General features: G+C 43.3%; 1 protein-coding gene and 1 non-coding gene across 2 annotated transcripts; both read left to right on the top strand.

Moving 5' to 3' along the window:
• Positions 1–1,805: 1,805 nt before the first annotated feature.
• Positions 1,806–20,452, top strand: c1qtnf12 (C1q and TNF related 12). Its single transcript, XM_056273037.1, has 8 exons — positions 1,806–2,040; positions 11,560–11,661; positions 11,909–12,020; positions 12,234–12,418; positions 13,145–13,253; positions 13,442–13,535; positions 17,108–17,186; positions 17,863–20,452. The coding sequence occupies exons 1-8, from the start codon at positions 1,861–1,863 to the stop codon at positions 17,959–17,961; spliced, it is 960 nt and encodes a 319-aa protein (XP_056129012.1). The 5' UTR covers positions 1,806–1,860; the 3' UTR covers positions 17,962–20,452.
• Positions 14,826–14,931, top strand: LOC130108618 (U6 spliceosomal RNA). Its single transcript, XR_008809929.1, has one exon. It is a non-coding gene; the product is annotated as a U6 spliceosomal RNA (small nuclear RNA).
• Positions 20,453–20,969: the final 517 nt, after the last annotated feature.

Here is a 20,969-nt window from a genome sequence, read left to right as displayed (position 1 = left end):
CAAGTTTGCCCACGGCGTGAAAATGTAAATTAGCCTTAGTTTTCCCAGGTAAGCAAATTTGGCAGCCAGTCATGAGCCAACATTTAATTAACCTGGACGAAAACAGAGATTGCTAAATTGCTCTAGGACGCCTGACCTGATGTGGGTAGGCTCAGAAATGCATGTTTTAAAGCATATAGTTAGTTTTTCAAAACATGGGGACTTAATATTATGTGGAACATGAAAAGTGACTCATTTTGAAAATAAATCTGATTGTAGCCAATCATTTTATCAGTTCATATAGTCTCAGTTGGTACATACAGATGGCGGAGATCTTGTACATCAACAACACAATAGACACTGGGACAACTTTCGTTTTGCACAGTAGCTATAGCACAGTCAGTATTAATTTCCTGGCAGTTTTTCAAACAGAAGATTATACGAAGACATTGCCGAAGGCTCTCTGCAAAATGCATATATTCCTCCCTGTTGCTTGGTTGTAAACACAGGCTTTTCTTTGGTAGATCTAGCTAATATTGAGCCAAAATGACAGACTCTCAAAAGATACACATGCCCCCAATAGACATCACAAACACACAGGCTTGTCTGCCAAATGACCCCTCCGGCTTGCTACAGAGTTGAGCATTTCATCCATGAGATAAAACAGAACTGAACAGGCCAATGGGGTTGCCAATTTCACTGTTGAAAAATAGAGGCAAGGGGGAGACACAGAGAGAGAGAGAGAGAGAGAGGGAGAGGGAGAGAGGGAGAATTGGGAGGGAGAAAGGGTGATGATAAAACTCCACTGTGAGCCCTCCTGTAAGAGTCAGAGAGCGACTGAGACCAGAGGGAGAGTGAGAGCAGACAAATAGAGACCTACCACACACTAATGCTCTCTAAAAGCAAATCTGCATATGGTCACTGGTTTGATGACTTTCAGTGACAGTGAGTAGAAAATAATACAAAAGTTGTTGTTTTCATTTGTTTGTTTGTTTGTTTGTTGTTGTTTTTGTTTTTTTTGGCTCAAGACGGAAAAAGCCCAGTTCTACCAGCAGCAATTCCCTGCTTTTATACTTTATCACTTCGTGGATCCAGGTCATTTTGTAAGGAGAAAAGACAACGGCTGGACAACAAAAGCTGGACCTTATTCACCTCCTGTGGACTTTGCTCACTTTGCAATTCTGTGGGCACCCAGTGTGAGGACAGGACAGAGTAAATTCAAAAAACCTATTGCTTGAACTGTATCTTCAGAGGATAAACCACATTTTGTGGAGCTTGTTTTTTTTTGTTTTTTTTTTTCAAACTATTGTGAAACGTTGTTTGGAGATCCAGTGCTCAGTGTGAGAAACACCAGGAGAGAGAGGAATAGAGAATATTGCCATCCATCTCTATTCCAAGGCTGCCCTGTACTCCACCTTCGGCTTTGGACACCCCTCCTCTCCGCCTCTTCCTTTGCCCCTTGTGCTCCCCACCCCTCACCCCCCAACAGAGCAGAAAGCGTGAAAAATCTCACTAATGGGTTTATTTGCTGTCAGATCTGTGCCGATCTGTCATTTCCTGGGACCATTCTGCTTGACTCATTTCATAGTTGAGTAAGCCTCCTGGCTTTCTGGCTAAAGTTAACAGTCCCCCGGCAACACTGTGCTCGCTGAGAGCTCATCGACAGGAGAGCGGCAACGGTCAGTCTGACAGCCCCCTTAGACAGGGAGTCTATGAAACTGCACTTCTCAAGTCTCCTTCTCCCTGGTTGGGTCTGTGCATTTGTGAGCCTTCAACCAGAGAACGCTCCATCCTCATCAATCCAACCCGCAAGGCCAGTGCTTCCTTGAAGATCCACATTGCTGCTGCAGTGATCTCAGTGCTAATTCAAAGAGTGCGAAGATGTGGTGTGGGGTTGGGCCACTGGCAGTGGTGGCCGCAGTGTTTTGGACTCAGTGTGTCCTTCTGGAAGGGGTTTATGCCAAGAAGGAGAGGAAAAGGCTGAAGGAGACCACCCCACAACACACAGAGACGTACAATGCCACTCTCTCCAATAGCGAAGAGGTCGGTGGGAGCATCAAGGTAGTAACTGAAACAGTGATTTGATTCGCAAATTGCTTTCCATAATATGTGTGATGTTTCAGAATAACTATATGTTCCATGGTGCAAATCCTATCTATACAACTACTACTTTTTAAAGAAAATAAAATAAAGGCGGCGCAGTTCTACAACCTAAAGTTTTCAGCCAGCCACTAGATATGTATCCACTCTTTGACATCATTGACTGGAATACATTCAGACCTGAGCAGTTTTCTTTATTTCTTGTCAGCCCATGTAATACTCAAGGTTAATAAATGAGGAAAGGACCGAAGCTAGTGCAGGACAGGTGTGCCCTACTAGGTCAAGCTTCAGATAGTGAGACAGGCTGAAATGTGTGAAACTCTTAATGGATGACTTCCTGAAGAATGCCTGGAATGTGGACATCTAAAGGCCTGATCAATGCATCAATTAGTCCACACAGTGAGTGTCTCGCACCAGTTTTCCCAGCCTCTCGGTTATAAAGATAATTTAAAATCAGCCCTCAGCAGAATTTACAAACTGGGGGAGGATGAGATCCATTGTATGGCATCATTTAAACTTTAGACAAAATCCCATGAGTGAGTATGTGCCAATAGATTTAAAGAATTTCTGAATCGGATTCTCAATATAAGGTTTAAAATAAATCAAGATAAAATATTTTATTGATCCCGGGGGGGAATTGTTTCAGTGCAGAAGCAAACAAACAGGCTGAAGATTGAAAACACAGTAGATGAGCTGTGCTGATGATACTTTTGGCTCCGTCTGATTTTAACTAATTTGATGAATGACTAATAACTGTGGTACCTGGCTGTTTCAAACAAAATCACGTTCTTATCATAAAATTCTTACTGCATTTACACGGCTCCACTCGCAATAACAGAAGTTGACCTTTGACATTGTTATTTATTGGTTTGTTGCTGGTGTAGCATATTTACTGGAGTTTCCAGTGGGGTATTTGTTTTGTTTTCAGCCCACCCATTGTGTTGGCATTCTCAAATAACTCTCACTGCCCCGTATACCAACCTTCCCCTCAGCATCCACCAAGCAGTCTGTGGAAACCCGGTGGTGACTTTCATTGCTGTCTTTTTTTTCTTTTATTTTTAATACTAGGCAGTGAGGTTGTATTTGTATCTTTAGGAACGTATTGTGACTGCTTGTGGCCTGGCAATGTTTATTTGATTTAGCTTGGCCTTTTAAAAGAAGGGGTTATGAAGGATGACCTCGTGTCAAACTCGAGTCTGCTGAAGATTGTACCCCACTGGGATTTCACTGCTCCCTCCCATCCCACAGGGAGTTGGGGTGTCTCGCTGTCTTCACAGGCCTCACAGGATTTTTCCCTTGAGGTCCTCCGCAGGCCCACCACAATGATGTAATTCCTGGGAAAGTTAGGTGGGCAGATATTTAAAAACCTTTGGCTATGCTGTTCCCACCCCATTGATTCTGTCATTCACAGGCCTAGCCTGACTCCGCTGTGTCTGGGACATCCGATAGGGGCGGTGCGGCCCCGAAAACTGGGGCAGCATGCCGTGTAAGCCCCTCACAAAGCCCCATAGAAAGGGTCCTGAAAGACAACACCTCAGTGAGGATTAGCCCCCCGTGCCCCCCCACTAACATTCTTTTCATCTCGTGTCCCACAATCAAAGGGTAATGACATAATCACTCCCAAGATGCAGTGTTATGCCAGATAGTGTCTCTGCCAAACACTGTCACTTCTGATGACGACCTGTCCTTTTACATTAACTTTTAATGTTGGTAAGCACTCGTGTTCAAGGTTAGAGGAGGCAGTCCGACACTCTCGTCTTGAATCCGTCAAAGAAAATAACTGCACCACACACCACACAAGTGGCAAATTTGCTTTTCTTAGCTAGTTTGTAAGTTTATCCCATTACATGTGTAGCTTCAGTGTCCCGGAGAAAACAACACGTCCATTGGAGCTGCCTTGGCAGCATATTTGTATTCTTAAACAAGCCAAAAGTTTATACTCCGCATTTACATTTTTTTCCTTGTGCCCAGTGGAAACAGTGGAAACTCTTCTTATGATGGCATTCATTTTCTATCTGGCAAGTCCCCTGTGTGGGCTGTTGGCAGGGAGCAGCAGTCTGCATACCAGGGGAGGCTTTCCATTTGAAATTGATCACAATATTGAGGTGCGGAGTTATGCGGCGAGCGGGGTTTTTACGATGATAGATTGATAAGTATCGACCCGAGTCTAAAACAATGCAGCAAACTTTGCACGGCATCATGCGGCGCACGGACCAACACGGCCCTTAAAGAACGAATACAATGTGAATGTGAGTGTAACTGCTGCAAAAGCTGAATCTTGAATTTCCGTCCCATGATAAACATTACGTACAGAGGTGTGATATTTAAGCCTTATTGCTCTCCACCCCTCAAGAAGAGGGAAATCTGTCAGAGCATGAAGGGGTCTGTGACGGCTGTAATTGAGGGAGTCAAGTCAAACATCACGCCTGGCGTGTTGAGTAATGGCTGAGTTTAGCCCTAGGGGAGGGTTCGTGTTTCCCCTCACTCATCCCCAGCGATGATTAATGCGCCAGTGTGTGGGACCTTTTGGATTACCCTACACCGGCGGTTCTCAACCTGCAGGCTACAACATGGGGGTTGCGAGATGATACGTTTGAATATTGAATACAGTGTACACATTCAATATGTTTTTTGATCTTTGTGATGAATGCATTTTCCTTGCGAGATTATGAGGATCTGCTGCCTCCGCCCTCCCTACGACAGTAAGCCGTGTAAAACAGCTTGGAAAGGTGGAACAGAAATGGCTGTTAGGCGTCAAAAAGTTTGACGGCGTTCTAGTTTACGCCTGCCAACTTTACGTAAGTGAGCTAAATGGAGAACCGCGGCTCTTAAAACAAGTTCTGATCCCACAGGGAACAAGACCACAGTGGATGCACCCACCTCTCACACATAAGGGATGGATACAGCCCTCCTGTATTCTGCACAACTTGTCTGCAATGCTTTACCTCTACCTTCATGGTGTCAGAAGTCCCAAACGGCTAGGCTTATTTAATGAGATTAACAATAATACTGTCATCGATAATATTACCTAATGAACTCATCTGACGGAGCGCAAAAGCAAATAATAAACAGTCTTTTGTCATTATATCTGAAATCTGTAACTAAAATAAACTGTGGGGATGATATTCCCTTTGCAGCCCTCTTTAAGTGCCAGAAGTTCTGTTTTTGCACAACAGACATCGAGGCCCTGTTTAATTTGGCGTTTGTTTCATTTTTAATAGATTCAGATCAGTGCCAGATTTATAGAAATCCCTTAATCTTGCCTGATTCTTATCGTATGCCGGTCTTGCTCCTTTGGTTCATGTTGGACCCTCGAGGCCTACATTTCACTATGATGCCCATTTTGTGCTGTACAACACACGGGTCAAGTCTGGTTTGGAGCAAAGATGACTATGCTGGTCAGTCATAATACTATATGTTATTATTTTGCTGGACTTGATCATGCTATTTCTAGATTCTTCAATTGAGGCCTGTCTACACAAGTATTTCTTGTTTTTAAAGAGATCACTTGGCAATTGAATGAGTGTTTAAGTAATTTACCATTTAAAGTAAAACCTTCTACTGCAACTGTCACGTTCGTGATAAATGTCATTGTTTTTAAGCCTCTAATGCCTGTCTTATTAAAATTTACATAATGCCTTTCATCCTTCGGGTTATGATGAATGGCTGTTTTCTAATTCCCAGTTAGTGTAGTGATGCAAATATTTGTAATATCCTCAAAGGATGGTTTAACCCAAGTCCTTACATAACAGAAGTACTCAAGAAACACGAATCATCTATCCGTATTCCCCCTATAGGCTTATACGTATAATAGTAGTAGTAGGATAGTGGCCTACCATGGTAAGATCAGGACAAAAAACACAAAAAACAAACAAGCAAACAAACAAACAAACAAACAACACATGTTCCAAACCCAGTTTTCATTCTCCCAGTGTGGACTAGGATGTGAAGTCAATGTTTATAACCAAGCAACACTGTCAAAATGTTTAAAAATTCAGCTGACTAAAACTTTGTTTTTAAGACATAACTCTAACTTGGGCGACGCGGCACATCTGCTCTTATGAGCCGGAGTCACGTGGACCATTTTGTGCGGACCTTTCGCCAATGGTGTTTGCGACATGAGGCCCCGCCCCCTTTAGTTACTGTTGCTATGTCTAATAAACTTCTGAGATGAGCTGCGTTATAATAACTTCGATGTCACGTCAACACCGTCATTAGACTAAACTGACCGTAGCTGATTTACCTTGGAAAACAGCTAAATGTGCCTGCTGATGGTTTCTTTATTAGGTTGGAATCAGGGTCTTCCACAAAGTTTAGTCCACAAAAGACACTTATGAAGGTTGAATGTGGATTATGGGGAAGGAAATTTAGAAAAATACGTTAGCTGCCAGTTGCATTGGATAACATGAATCTGTTTTGCAGTTTCCCCAACAACACCGTCTTACTATTTTTCTTTCTTTTAGAGGTGCCTTTTTTCTTTTCTTTTTTTGTTGCTAATGTAGAATTGAACACTGATTCCTGTGGCCGTCATTATTTTTGCAATCGTAATTGCTTCGCATATTCTTAGTCAAAAATAGAGAGAGAGAGAGAGAGAGAGAGAGAGAGAGAGAGAGAGAGAGAGAGAGAGAGAGAGAGAGAGAGAGAGAGAGAGAGAAAGGGAAAGGGAGAGGGAGAGGGAGAGAGAGAGAGAGAGAGAGATTGTTGTTGCTGTTACTGTTGCTGTTGTTATTATAATCATTGTTGCTGTTGTGTTGTTGTTTTACATGCTTTGGCGATACAAACAAAACGTATGTCATGCCAATAAAGCAAATCTTGAATTGAATTGAATTGAGAGGCGGGGGGCGTCCGGGTAGCGTAGCAGTCTATTCCGTTGCCTACCAACACAGGGATCGCCAGTTCAAATCCCCGTTTTGTCCCCGGCTTGGTCGGACATCCCTACAGACACAACTGACCGTGGCTGCGGGTAGGAAGCCGGATGTGGGTATGATGGCGCTGTCCTGGTCGTTGCGCTAGCGCCTCCTCTGGTCGGTCGGGGCGCCTGTTCGGGGGGTGGGGGGAGATAGCGAATAGCGTGATCCTCCCACGCGCTACGTCCCCCTGGTGAAACTCCTGACTGTCAGGTGAAAAGAAGCGGCTGGCGACGCCAAATGTATCGGAGGAAGCATGTGGTAGTCGCCAGCCCTCCCCGGCTCGGCAGAGGGGGTGGAGCAGAGACCGGGACGGCTCGGAGAGTGGGATAATTGGCCAAGTGCAACTGGGGAGAAAAGGGGGGGGGGCACCATATGGTTCGTTAACGAAAAAAAAAATCTTCAGGACGTACCTACATGGTATGACCGCACCTCTCAGATCACCGGAGCTAGACACAGATGCAAGGGGAAAACTTTACATATTGTACCCAATATACTCTGCTCAAAGTAATACTGTGGGGCATAACTGTCCCTGATATGCAACTGAATCCACAGTGCTTTCCAACAGCTCATTTTACCTACCACAGGGAAAATGAACGCTCATTCCTATTTGAAAGCTATAATTTGTACACAAAACAGATGTGACGCAGTGATCAGAGTTTCGTTCGGCTTAGTGAAACCCCTACTGCAAAAGGAAGCGAAGATTGTTCCTCCCGGTGATTTCTTAGACCTAAACCTAAATTTAATCACATTGTAATGAGTGCCTTCAGACCTTTGGGCTGTTTATACAACTCTCAAGTTATTAGAGAAAAAGAAACACGAAGCAAGGCTCCGCCGAACGCTCAGCTTTGCAGTCGTGCACACCAGCATTTGATGAACCGTATCTCATCTTGCAACACGTCGATGAGAAAAGATGTTGTGAGAAGGTTTTCAGCTATAGTGCCTAACAACTTGCGCCATAGTGCAGCCGTTTTGCACATATTGATTGCAGGTTGAGCAATAACACAGTGAGAGGAGAGCAGAGACAACATTGCATGCCTAACTGTGTTTAGCTGTTGGTGGCAAATCCTCAAGGTATTCCATGTCTGTGAGGTGCACTGGTGGGGAACGTGTGGGTGGATGTATGATGCGCATAGCTTCCCAGGTTTCCCTCATCCTACACAGCCCGCAGCCTGGGGATCCCTGCCTGCTAGTTAGTGTTCATTCACCCATGCATGGATGACTGCACAGGGAGTAGTTGTCAGGATTATGGAAGTCACTCCATCATCCTGTTCAACCTCAAACATGTCTGAGAATACGGCAACATTTTTGCATCAGCAGCTGAGGTTTAATGTTGCATTGCACTTTTGCAATGCATGGATTGGGTGCACGGGGTTGGAGAACAAACAGAGAACACACTCATGGCTCAGCTCGCACATTTAAAGAATTCAGGGGCTCTGCGCTTTTTACTGCCTGTAATGGAGTTGAGTTTCAGTATCACTTGCGGCCCCAGAGACAAGTTTTAACATTTGTGTTTGTGTTTTCCGTGGCATGCTGCCCCAGGGAAATATTTTCTCATTTTATTGCCTCAAATAAATTCAACCTAATTTTCTCAAACTACATAACAAACATACTTAGAGCAGTGCATGTAAAAGGATTATTCATCCACACCCAAGCCGCTCGTTTTTCTGGGCAATGTGTGTAGATTTTGCTTCTGGGAATAATCAAAAAAAGAACCGGGTTGTCCAATAAACACTAATTGATTCACAGTTTATGCAGTACTGACTCACTCCACACTGTATCATAATAGTACAAAATGAGCAAACATTCATGCGAATGATGTGAATAATATGCCAGGGAGCGCTTTGCAATAAGGAAAAACACCGTCGAGCACCACAGGGACTTACTGATCTCCACCTTTACCGTGTCGGGCACGTTCTCCAAGTCTGTGCTGGAATGGCGTGCGCTCACACCTGCTGACAGAAAAGACTGTTTTGAAGGACTCACGCCACACCGGCGATCAAAGCCAGAGAGACCTCGTGTTCTTCATCAGCTCTCAAAACTCATACCTTGTACCTACCCCCTCCCCACTTAGTTCATGAGCCGTACGTGCTGATACAAAGCTATGTGAGTGGAGCCGTAGTTTACTTTGTGCTACAGTCAATACCAACGAGTGAGAAGCTGAACTCTACTGACAGGTTTTCCTGTGGCATCATGCAATATGGTTTTCGTGTCTGCGTGTGCAGACTCCGGCACCGGCCTTTGAAGTTCTTTGCAGAAGGTAGAGCCTCACCTGGAGACAATGAATCACAATTTCTTGGCAAGTCGAGCGAGCCACCACCTATCACTTGTGCACCGTGTACACTGACAGCGCAAATGTCGAGAATAATTGGTGTAAAACAAAGCTGGTGTTGTGGAAAGACCTGAGCATTCCCTAAGCTGACGATTACATTTTTTTTATTTCACGATTTGCAGTTATTTTATAGCTTAGAAATGAAGGTAATAATTACCTTGGTCACTGCCTGACTTCCTAGAGCACAGAAAATCCTTTAGGGCATGCTTTTTAATGGTTTAATTACAATGGTGTGTGCTAAAGAGGATAACAAGCCCCAGAGTATGGCCTATTTCCTGGCAATGATAAGCTGTCTTTTTTCTTTTTTTTATTATTATGTAGGGAATAGCCGAGATATGTAATTATAAGTCACATGTGTGGGCTCAGCTTGTGCAGCCTGAAAAGGAGACACTGATATGTGACATAAACACTAGCAGAGATGTGAGGTTCTGACTCTCCTGGGATTAGTGGACGCTGTACCGAGGTCTTTTGTTTTCTCTCACCGGCTGTCAGTGTTGGGTGGGTATCTTCTGGATCATACAGAGCTGTCAAAGAGGCTTTTGTGGCGATGATTCACATCAGCGTTTGACAGACATTTTCACAATTAATCCCAGTGGAAGTATACTAAAATTGCCGGGGGGCGTGAAATGCAAACACACACACATACAAATGGAGGCACGCACACAAATAACCATCCTCCCAACTGCCAGCCTGTAACTTTTCAAAATGGGAACGTTAACGAATAGCGTTAACGGACCATATTGTTACATTTCAAGGGGAGAATGCACGTTATCAATTACGCCGGCTAGATTTGTGAGAATGATTCAGTGTGCTATAAAAGTGCACTTGTCTTGACAAAATCCACTTTCGTCTCGTGGGCTCCTCAGGATCAAAAGTAAAAGGCAGACAGGGAACAGGCAGGAGGCATTGTGGCCCTCCAGTTGTTTTGTCTGCTGTCAGAGGGGGAGGAGAAAGCGGGGGGGGGGGACAGTTGCATGGCAAACCTAGAAATATGAAACAGTCCTCCTTCCAGCGCATCGCAAAGACAAACAAGGAGTCACTTTGTTGCGGTGGTACCACAGGCGAGCGCTTTACCGGTGAAGAAAGGGCCGTGTTAGTCTTGTAGATAAGTGATCTGCAACCCACTGCCAAATCAAAACAAATCCTCCTCAGACAAGTTCACCCCATGGCTCGTCTTTATCTCGTTTTCTATCTCCACCGCAGTCGGTCGACGTTTCGGGAAGGGCTAGCCGTAAGGTTCGAGACATTTTGCAGAAATTGGAATTAGCACAGCTTCATATTTTGGAAAGTGTACCAAGTGGAGTGCAGCGCTGTGCAAATACAGGTTTCTTTTCAGAGGTGCTCTTGAAGCATTTAGGAGCGTCATCAGTTACCTCCCAAGTGCATCCCGCCCTCCTGTATAGCAATCCATAATAACAGGCTTTATGGCATTCAAACATATTTCTCTCGCTGAAACTTCACTCATTACATTCCTCTCACACTGCACCATTAATTAAAAAAGAAAAGAAAACAAAACAAAAACATTAATCGCATATATGTTTGCAAGTATGGGGAAGGCGTTGGCTAATTTGACATGTTGTTGTAGTCTTATTGAAGTCTGCAATCCACAGAATCTAGATCACACTTACATAGACAGGCTCATTTTTCAGCAAGCTGCTCATGGAAATGTGTTTAAAAAAAAAGTCACTTGAGAAGGTTTGTTTATATTCGTCCCAGCCAATTGGCAAATGTGAGCTGACGTGGCACCTGAGTGAATAATCTGAAATAAGAAAAAAAAAAGCGAAAAAATGAACCATTCGAGGAGGAATGGTGACTATAGTTGGCAATATGATGGCAAAAAAAAAACCAAAAACGTTATTCCTTCTCAGACAGGTTTCGTATTTTAACCTGCCTTGATGTCTGGCACCATTATATAGTATCTTTAGGCAAGATTTTCCACTGATGGTTTGTACCAGAAATTATGACTCATGAGGTTCATTTATGTAGGTACAATAGTTTGCATTGTGTCACACTGGACAAATCTAATTGCCTAATTGAGTCTAACTTGATTGCACTGCAAGTTTTAAGTAAGGCAAACGTCCAAACAGTTTGATGGCTTAAGACAAAATTGTGTCAGAATGTTTCCATGCTCTACATAAATATGTAATGTTGTTGATGCCTACACAATGACATCATGCAAAAATCCCACTTGGGATTTAATTTTTCTTGTCTTCTTCTTCTGTGTCTTCTTCTCTGCCACAGATTTCTGACAACCAGAGAGTGGACCCATTAGGATCTTGGATGGATTTTGTGAAACGACCTGTTGGCAACTTTGGAAAATGTCGCAAACGGAAACGACCCCTGGTAAGGACCGTACAGGTTTTGACTGTGTGTTGAAGGTTATTATATAAGTCTGACCAGGATGTTACATAAGCAGGTGGTATGCAAGTTAAAATTGCTCATTGCTGTCCATATTAAGTTTGAATGCAGCTTGTTTATTTTGATTTGTTTATGTCTCTGTCAGCCAGATACTTTTTTTTTGTTTGTTTTTTTTTCTTCTTTTTTACAGATTTTTAATGCATACCTTATTTGTTCTTATCTCTTCTGCTAGCCTGGTCCACCTGGCCCCCCAGGTCCTCCTGGCCCACAGGGACCTCCTGGCTCTCCTGGGGCAGAGGTCACCCAGGAAGTTCTCCTCAAGGAATTTAAAGAGATGATAAGAGGTACCGTGACAGGCCATCGTGCAAATAAGACTACCAACACATAATATTTAAAACTCCATTTCAGAATATTAGTTGATGTACATAAGTATTGACATACAAAAATGTGGTGTTTAATCACATTATCCCAAATTCATTGCTGTCAGCTATGATGTTTGGTGAGCTACAGTGTGGTAGGGCCAACAGTATGATGACCTGCGGGTGTGTTTCTGTCAGAGGCCACAGAGAGGAGAGCAGCAGCTTTGGACCGACAGACCAGCCCCAGCCAGCTACCTACACCTCTCCTCACCCTGGAGGGCTTGACCTCCTACCGGCGGATAGAGGAGGCCTTCCACTGCAAGCTTAAAGGGCCTGTAGTGGTGGACAAGAAAACTCTGGTGGAGCTCCAGAACTTCCAAACAGTATGTTGGATTTTTTTTTAAACCAATAAAAAAAAAAGAAAGAAAGAAAGAAAAAAAACCCAGAATATTTATCAGCCGTTTCAGCCGCAGTCTCAGCACTTGGCTGAAATAGTCAGTTTGTCTAATCCTCTCTACATGGGTATGTACTTTGTTTCTGCTCTGTTTGCTTTTCTCTCGCTCGACTGTGTTGGAAAGAACAAGCGCCTTCTTACTGTCACTTAGTATGTATGCTAGGAATCATGAGAGGATCATCCAATCACTGGTGACTGGCACTGTCAAAGCAGTACCATTTGGAGACAGGCTGGCTCTTTGGTCAAAAATATCTCCTTGTTTCTGTCCTCCACATTTCTCTTTGGGCGGCATACAAAAGGCACTCTGTCTGTGACTTGGAATAAAGTGTGGTGAGGACAGAAATAGACACCGTTTAAAACAGCATGCTGTAGTGGAAGAACTATGACCCATTGGGATGGAGCTGACAAGGCTTACGTTTAGCCATAACCAAGTGTAACAAGCTAACACAGCACTTCGTTACTATAGAGTTACTATGGACACTGCAGAGATTAAAATGGGGTTTGAGTCCAAATTCTCATCAACCATGCGTATTTCTAAAAGGGGAAGAATAAACCCATCACCACCTTCTGACCACATTAGAATATCATAACATCATGGTCCAGAGGTATAAACAACTAAACATACCTTTCCTTCCACATTTTCCTGTGCTTTCAGCCTCCAGCAAAGGGAGCCTTCCTCAGGGGGTCAGGAATGGACCAGTCCACTGGACGATTCACAGCTCCCATCACAGGGATTTACCAGTTTTCTGCCAATGTCCATATTGGTAAATAACCGATTCATCCACAAACAAGCTATACAGGACCTATTACAAAGCACCAACCTGGTCATGGAAATTCATGATGCAAAACTTTTAGAGCAGAAGTGGGTTTTCGGTCAGGGAGAAATAGTTCTTTGTGCGCTTCACGCAACACTTTTTAAATAGGGGATTCTTCCTTTTTTTCCTTCTCATAGACCACAATGAGGTGAAGAAGAGCAAGAGTCAGCTCAAAGCCAGGGACAATGTTCGGGTGCTCATCTGCATTGAGTGCCTATGCCACAGATACACGTGAGTCTGTCCTGGTTTTTAAAGGGATTTGAGATCAAATTCTGGTGAACTCGTCCCATGAATCCATATCAAGTGCACCCTTATCTACCTAGCACTCTTTGCCACCTTAGCAAAATTTAACCATGCTGTTCTCATTTGTTTTGCCTCACACCAAATAACACATGCTCTAATCTACTACCAAACTAATCAATTTGATCCTGGAAAGTAATTCATATAAGTGCCAATGACACATAAATTCATATTTTTTTCATGTTTTGATTAGCTGCAAATAATTAATTTTGGTCTTATTTCTTATTTTGATTTAGTTTATTGCTTATGTATTTATATGCTCTTTCTGCTCTAATCCCATTCATGTTCTTTTCTATGCAACTGTTTTCTTTTGAAATGACCTAATATCCCCTGAGGAATCATTAAACCTTTCATCAAGTCATATAACTATCTACAGAGCCAGAAATCTTCACTGCTTTGCAATGTTAACACTTAGCCTGATCAGTTTGTTTACTTGACTTTCACTGAGGAGCCAAAACACTATGACCACGCACAGGCGAACCCCAGAAAGTTGAATCAGTTCATCTGGACACAACGTTTAGTGGGAGAAATGTTTCATCACTCATCTAAGGGACTTTGCTAGCCTCAAATGACTGCAGGTATCCCCACCCTTATAAACAGCACAGTGGCATAACGACCGAAACCAACGATTGGTTTCATATGCAAATTGGCGTGACCATTAACTAGAGTTATAGTGGCCATGTGTACTATTCAGAGGATTTGGGAATGTCTGCAATCACAGCATTGTAAGATGGTGACAGATGTACTCTTAGCCCCCCTCTCGGTTCAGGGATGGTCGTTCCTTGTTCAAATAGATGGCCTCTTTGACTCCCCGTTCAAACCAGCATTCCTCCCTATCAAGCCATGAAACTGGAGTGAAATTCCATGTTCGTGCAAACCTACATGGGCGATAAACATGATTCTGATTCTGATTCTATCAAGGATGTGCACATCCTCATCCTTGAAAGAGTGGCCACTGGCCTGTAGATGGGTGTAGACTGTGGAGTCCTGGGCTGACGCATTAGCTCTTCTGTGTTGTGTCATCCTCTTGGCCAGCATCTGTTGTGTTTCCCCGATGTACAAGTCACGGCAATCCTCCCGGCACTTAACATTATTGTATTGCTGTGTTTGTGTCGGGAGACCTTATCCTTGGGGTGGACCAATTTCTGGCACAGCGTGTTTTGGGGTTAAAAGCAACTGAGACGCGGTGTTTGGAAAATATGCAAAAACTCCCACCACTTTGTATTGCTTCGGCAACACATATACTAAAATTGGAACGATACAGAGAAGATTAGCATTGCCCCTGCGCAAGGGTGACACACAAATTTGTGACGCATTCCCCATTTTTTTTAATAGGGGAAAGATAAAAAAAAAAAACCCTCCCACCACATATGGAATCACCACTTGTTTACGCTGCCCCAGACAGCTGTTGTCCTTCTCCTCTCTTCGACCAGCTGGTGCACTGTTTGGGCATCTTCCTGGCTTTGACGATGCCCAGTTAGGATAACCACACTTAACCAGGGCCTGTTTAATGTGGGATTTCTCCCCTCACAGGTGAACTGAATAACGTTGATCATCTCCAAAAAAGGGCACATGATAAGGTTTGGGTAGATCAGATGGTAAGCAAACAATCAGTTCTCATAGTCAACATGTTGGATGCGGGAAAAATAGACAGATGTAAAGACCTCCCAGTCAGGAGTGGTGAGTGCCTACGACAGGGGTCCGAGGAGGGACAAACCACAAACTGGCGACAAGGTGTTGGGTGCCCAAGGCTCATCAATGTGTGAGGACAATAAAGGCTAGCCAGTCTGGCCCGAACCAACAGAAGGTCTACTGTGGCACAAGTCACAGAAAATTTTAATTTTGGTTACAGGAGGAATGTGTCACAACACACAGTGCATCACATCCTGCTGCGTAGCCGCAGACTGGTCAGAGGGTCCATGATGACCCCATCCACCGTCGAAAGCACCTACAATGAGCATGCAAGCGTCAGAACTGGACCATGGAGCAGTGGAAGAAGGTCGCCTGGTCCAATGAGTCCCATTTTCTTTTCGATAACATGGATGAGTCCCATTTTCTTTTAGATTATGTGGCTGGCTGTGTACCATTTACCTGGGGAAGTGATAGCACCAGGATGTGCTGTGACATGCCAGTGGAGGGAATGTGATGCTCTGGGCAATGTTCTGCTGGGAAACCTTGGGTCCTGCGATTCATATGGATGTCAATTTGACACATGCCACCTACCTAAATATTATTGCAGACTAGGTACACCCCTTCATGGCAAACGTATTCCCTGATGGCAGTGGCCTCTTTCAGCAGGATAATGTGCCCTGCCACACTGCACACATTGTGTGGGAATGGTTTGAGGAACATGATGATGTGTTCAAGATGTTGCCCTGGCCTCCAAATTCTCCAGATTTCAATCCATTTGAGCATCTGTGGGATGTACTGGACTGACAAGTCCGATCCACCTTGCAACTTACAGGATTTGAAGGATCTTCTGCTAATGTTTTGGTGCCAGATACCAAAGGACACCTTCAGGGGTCTTGTAGAGTCCATGCGTTGCGGGTCGGCTATGTTTTGGCATCACACAGAGGACTAACAGCAATATTAGCCAGGTGGTCGTAATGTTTTGGCTCATCAGTATATGACAGAGAGTTTATGTTTAATGCCACCTTAACTTTTGTTGGAATTTACGAGCTGTTAAATGTAATGTCTGTTATAGTTTGTGTGGAACCGGCTAGGCATTTCCTGTATAAAAAAAGAGCAGGTCTTTGAAGGAAATGTCGTCTCACTTGGGGCTCTCATCCCTGTCACCCAACTAATCTTTATAGATTCACCTTTGACACCTCGAGCAGCCTGTCGTGTCCAGCACCACAGCAGAGAAATGCCACTGTTTAGGATCTGGGAGGCAGATAATGAACTATTATTTTTGCATACTAGAAACACTGCAAACCCTGCAAATCTAGTTGGGGATGGTTATGAATACTTTCAATATTTACGAATTTCAATTTACGTAAGTCAGGGAATTTTTTTCACTGAATTGCTCCCTAAACTAGAATATGCAGAGGCCAATAAGCTTCCCTCCTACCACGATATAATGAGAAGAACATATAAATAATATCATTATGATGGGCTAGCTACCCTAAAGTACATGGTTTTTGCTTTTCTAGCCAGTCTCGCCCTCCCTCACATGAAAATGCAGAGAATGTGAAATGAGGCTCATTGAGATGGCAGTTAGAGTGAAGACAAACATGATTGATTCCCCATAAGAATGTAATATTTTCCACTAAACAGGAGCCAGAGCTCTCACTGTGCGGTTGAAGCCTAGAGCGATGTAACCACAATCGTTGAAGATTTCATCTCCAGTAGCACTTATTTCTCTACATGAGGCATTTTGCATTCTAATTGCACATTTAACGTTAATGTGCAAAGGAAAACAAATTTGACATGAAATATTGTCACTTTTTGTCACAAGTGATTATGATTTTACTCAGGAAGTTTACTTTTCAATTTGATTGCAGATCACTGGAGATGATTGTTGGATTGGAAAGTAACAGCAAGATTTTCACTGTCAGTGTGCAAGGGCTGCTGGAGCTACAGGTGGATCAATTGAACACTTCATTAAAATGACCATTATCATGAGGCGTCCGGGTAGCGTAGCGGTCTATTCCGTTGCCTACCAACACGGGGATCGCCGGTTCAAATCCCTGTGTTACCTCCGGCCTGGTCGGGTGTCCTTACAGACACAATTAGCCGTGTCTGCGGGTGGGAAGCCGGATGTGGGTATGTGTCCTGGTCGCTGCACTAGTGCCTCCTCTGGTCGGTTGGGGTACCTGCTCGGTGGGAAGGGGGAACTGGGAGGATTAGCATGATCCTCCCACACACTACGTTCCCCTGGCGAAACTTCTATCAGGTGAAAAGAAGCGGCTGGCGACTCCACATGTGTCGGAGGAGGCATGTGGTAGTCTGCAATCCTCCCCGGATTGGCAGAGGGGGTGGAGCAGTGACCGGGATGGCTCAGAAGAGTGGGGTAATTGGCCAAATACAATTGGGGTGAAAAGAGGGGGGGAGTACCAATATTACTACACACACGCACACGCACACGCACACGCACACACACACACACACACACACACACACACACACACACACACACACACACACACACACACACACGTATTCAAGTACCAATCCACAGAAGCATACTGAATGCACACAGATACGTGCACATTATTTTTGCATTATTTGTGTAAAAATGTGTAATCTCTCTTTGCAGGTCGGGCAGTACACCTCTGTGTTTGTGGATAATGCTGCAGGTGCATCCATTACAATACAGAATGGCTCTGACTTTATGGGCATTCTGCTTGGGGTATAGCCCCACACCCCTCCCTGGGAGCAGGGCATCAGCCAACTCATCCATTTGTGCTGTTTTTCATCGGACTGCTTATGAGCACTACCATACAATGCCATCCATGGGGGAGATTTGGAGGAGTCTAGCTGCAGAGAAGGAAAATCAGGTTGCCTCTGAACACAAAACTTGGCAAACGATGAAAGGACAGTGTTAAGAAAACCGAAATGACTGAGATTGTCTTTCACAATTCACTGCCACTGCCCAAGAGAACGTAGTTGCCACACCAAAAGAACAACATGACTAAAGAAACGGTGAACTTACCTGTTACATTTTCAGCTGTCATGGTTGACAATTGAAAGTCTTGCCACAGCGACCTTAATGATACACCTCATGTCAGTGTGGTGGTATGTTCTCTCTAAGTAGATGTTGGAAGAGCTGATGAGCACCAAACAGTAAAATCTGGTGTTTTACTCATGTGATTTATTATGTATACCACTCTGGAAACAAAATATTTTTTCTTATGAATTCAGTCTCACACATTTATGTGTATATATATTTAAATATATATATATATATATATATACAGACAGGTGACAAATGAAAGGAAAAACCAACATAATGTTTGTTAATAAGGTGGGAGGCCACCACAAGCCTCCAGAACAGCTTCAGTCCTCCTTGTCATAGATTCTACAAGTCTGTGAACTCTACTGGAGGGATGGAACATCGTTCTTCTAAAAGATATTCCCTCGCTTGGTGTTTTGATGATGGAGGTGGAGAGTGCTGTCAAACACGGTCCAAAAATCTCCCATAGGTGTTCAATTGGGTTGAGATCTGGTGACCGCGAAGGCCATAGCATATGATTCCTATAATTTCATCCTCATCAAACCATTCAGTGACCTCTCGTGCCCTGTGGATGGGGGCACTATCATCCTGGAAGAGACCACTCCTCATCAGGATAGAAACGTTTCAACATTTGCCTTATTCACCTCGGCGCCATGTTTGGTTCACCGACGTCATGAGGGAGATTAGACATGGAAGTTTTATAGACTCAAATGTTACAACTCTGCTGTAAAAATACTATTTCATGAGTAGTATTGAATAGGATATCATAGAGATCAGGCTATCATCATTTCAAAGCCCTTATTAAAAGATGTCAAAGGGGACAAGTGGAAAATATCCTCCACAGAATAACAGAGCCCCAAGACCCCGTCACTGTAGGGGTCAAGCATTCAGGTTTTTCCTTTAATTTGTCACCCATCTATCTCTATGTGTGTGTGTATGTATATATTTACATATATACATATAATGTATGCTACATGGACTCTGTGAGTACACTGGACAATGGGAATATGCTCAGTAGATGTATCATGGGCCCACACATTCTTGGAAAAGTGATGTCCTAAATCAGTAATTACTGTATTACAGTTTTTTTTAACATGTCAAAGAAATTAAGATAGGGTCTTTGACTGTAAATAGAGCTGGAAAGGACTTTTTTTCGCTGATATTTTTTACAGTGCCATTTGTGATACCATTTTATCTGTTTATTTGTTTGTTTGTTTTTTACTGCTTTTGGCATATAGCTGCCTGTAATTTATAATTGATACTTCGGTAACAGTCATTAGAAAAGCATTGAATTTGATATGGTATTTATGTTTGAATTGTATTCACTCATGTCGTGGCAAATGAATCGATCTCAACTTGGATAGCAAGACTGACACGTCATTGTATCTTTTTGGCGATTTATGTTTTTAATTAGCTCCTAGGATATGCTGTATTTTGAAATTAAACTATGTTGAAACAGTTATCCCTTTTTCTTCACTCGTAACAAGTCCTGATACTGGAGTGCGGTGTCCTATCATTACACACCATTATAACCTTGTTTCTTGTTGTAATGTAATTATTGGTTTATCTTTGGAGAAGGAGCAAGGGTGGCTTGTCTTCACGCAGTGCTCTTAATGGTCACTAAATCCCTTTTCTTTTCTTTTTTTTTAGAATACACAGCAAATTATTGAAATCACCCTCTGGGGTGAAGCAAAAGTTGACGTTTTCCTTTGCATCATTTGCATTGTGAAATGCCCCAAATACCTCAAATACTTTTGCAAACAGTGGCAGACTGCCATCGGAATTGCTGTGGTTACCTACCAACTTGTGAAATATTGGTGTTTGAAATGAAATTCTCTGCATGTCAGTTATATTCCTGTGTCCAGGGAACAACAAATTTGATGGCTATTACTTTTTCCAGAACATGTTGCTGTTCCAAAATTTTCCAGTTTTATTTATGCTGAATAACTGGTTCACAGCAATAATGCTCTCACTGGTACATAGTATTATGGGACAAATGGGAATTTGTGGTTGCCGTTAGATTATGAGAATTACTATTATAATATTTTAGGGAGTTTTCCTCTTAGGTCCGTTCACATGAATGTGAACCGTGTCCTGCAATTTCTAGTGTAGAAACCGTCTTACAGAGTGCTGCACATGAAGGCTGTTAATACTAAGGCCTTGGCTTGTCTGAAAATGCAGTATAATCTTCAATAAAAGTATTTTGTATCATGGGTGGTCTGTATGTCACATGACGCTAATGAGAAGGTTTCAGCTTTTATTGTACAAATGCTTGTCCAGCCACTTGTAGGAGCCTGTTAGCATCAATGCATGAGTGCCTTATTGAAGAGGCTTCTGGTGGAAGCATAGCTGAGATGCCAGGAGTCACATACTGTACTCAGGGACCGACCACAAGAACTTAGTACCCACTTGCTACTGAAGCTGTACTTGCCATCTCAGACATGGATGGGCTACCTCCTAAAACCCAGCCTAAAGCTTGGAAAAGTTTTCAGGAGTTCTTAGTTGGTTGACTTTTTTCCAGTTTTAGGCTACATATCTGGTGTCGGCCTTACTTCCGAGCTTTTATTCCCTGACAGACCACACCCCAAGCGAAGAACCAATGAGAAAATGAAAAGGAAGGCCTTTATGATAACTTTAGATAATTTCACACCCACAAGACGGACGTATCCCCACTGGAATTTAGGGGGTTT

This window comes from Lampris incognitus, chromosome 2 (genome assembly GCF_029633865.1).
Source record: "Lampris incognitus isolate fLamInc1 chromosome 2, fLamInc1.hap2, whole genome shotgun sequence".
In the NCBI taxonomy this organism is placed as follows: domain Eukaryota; kingdom Metazoa; phylum Chordata; class Actinopteri; order Lampriformes; family Lampridae; genus Lampris; species Lampris incognitus.
Note: the sequence above shows the minus strand (reverse complement) of the source record. Positions and strands in the feature narration are given on the sequence as shown.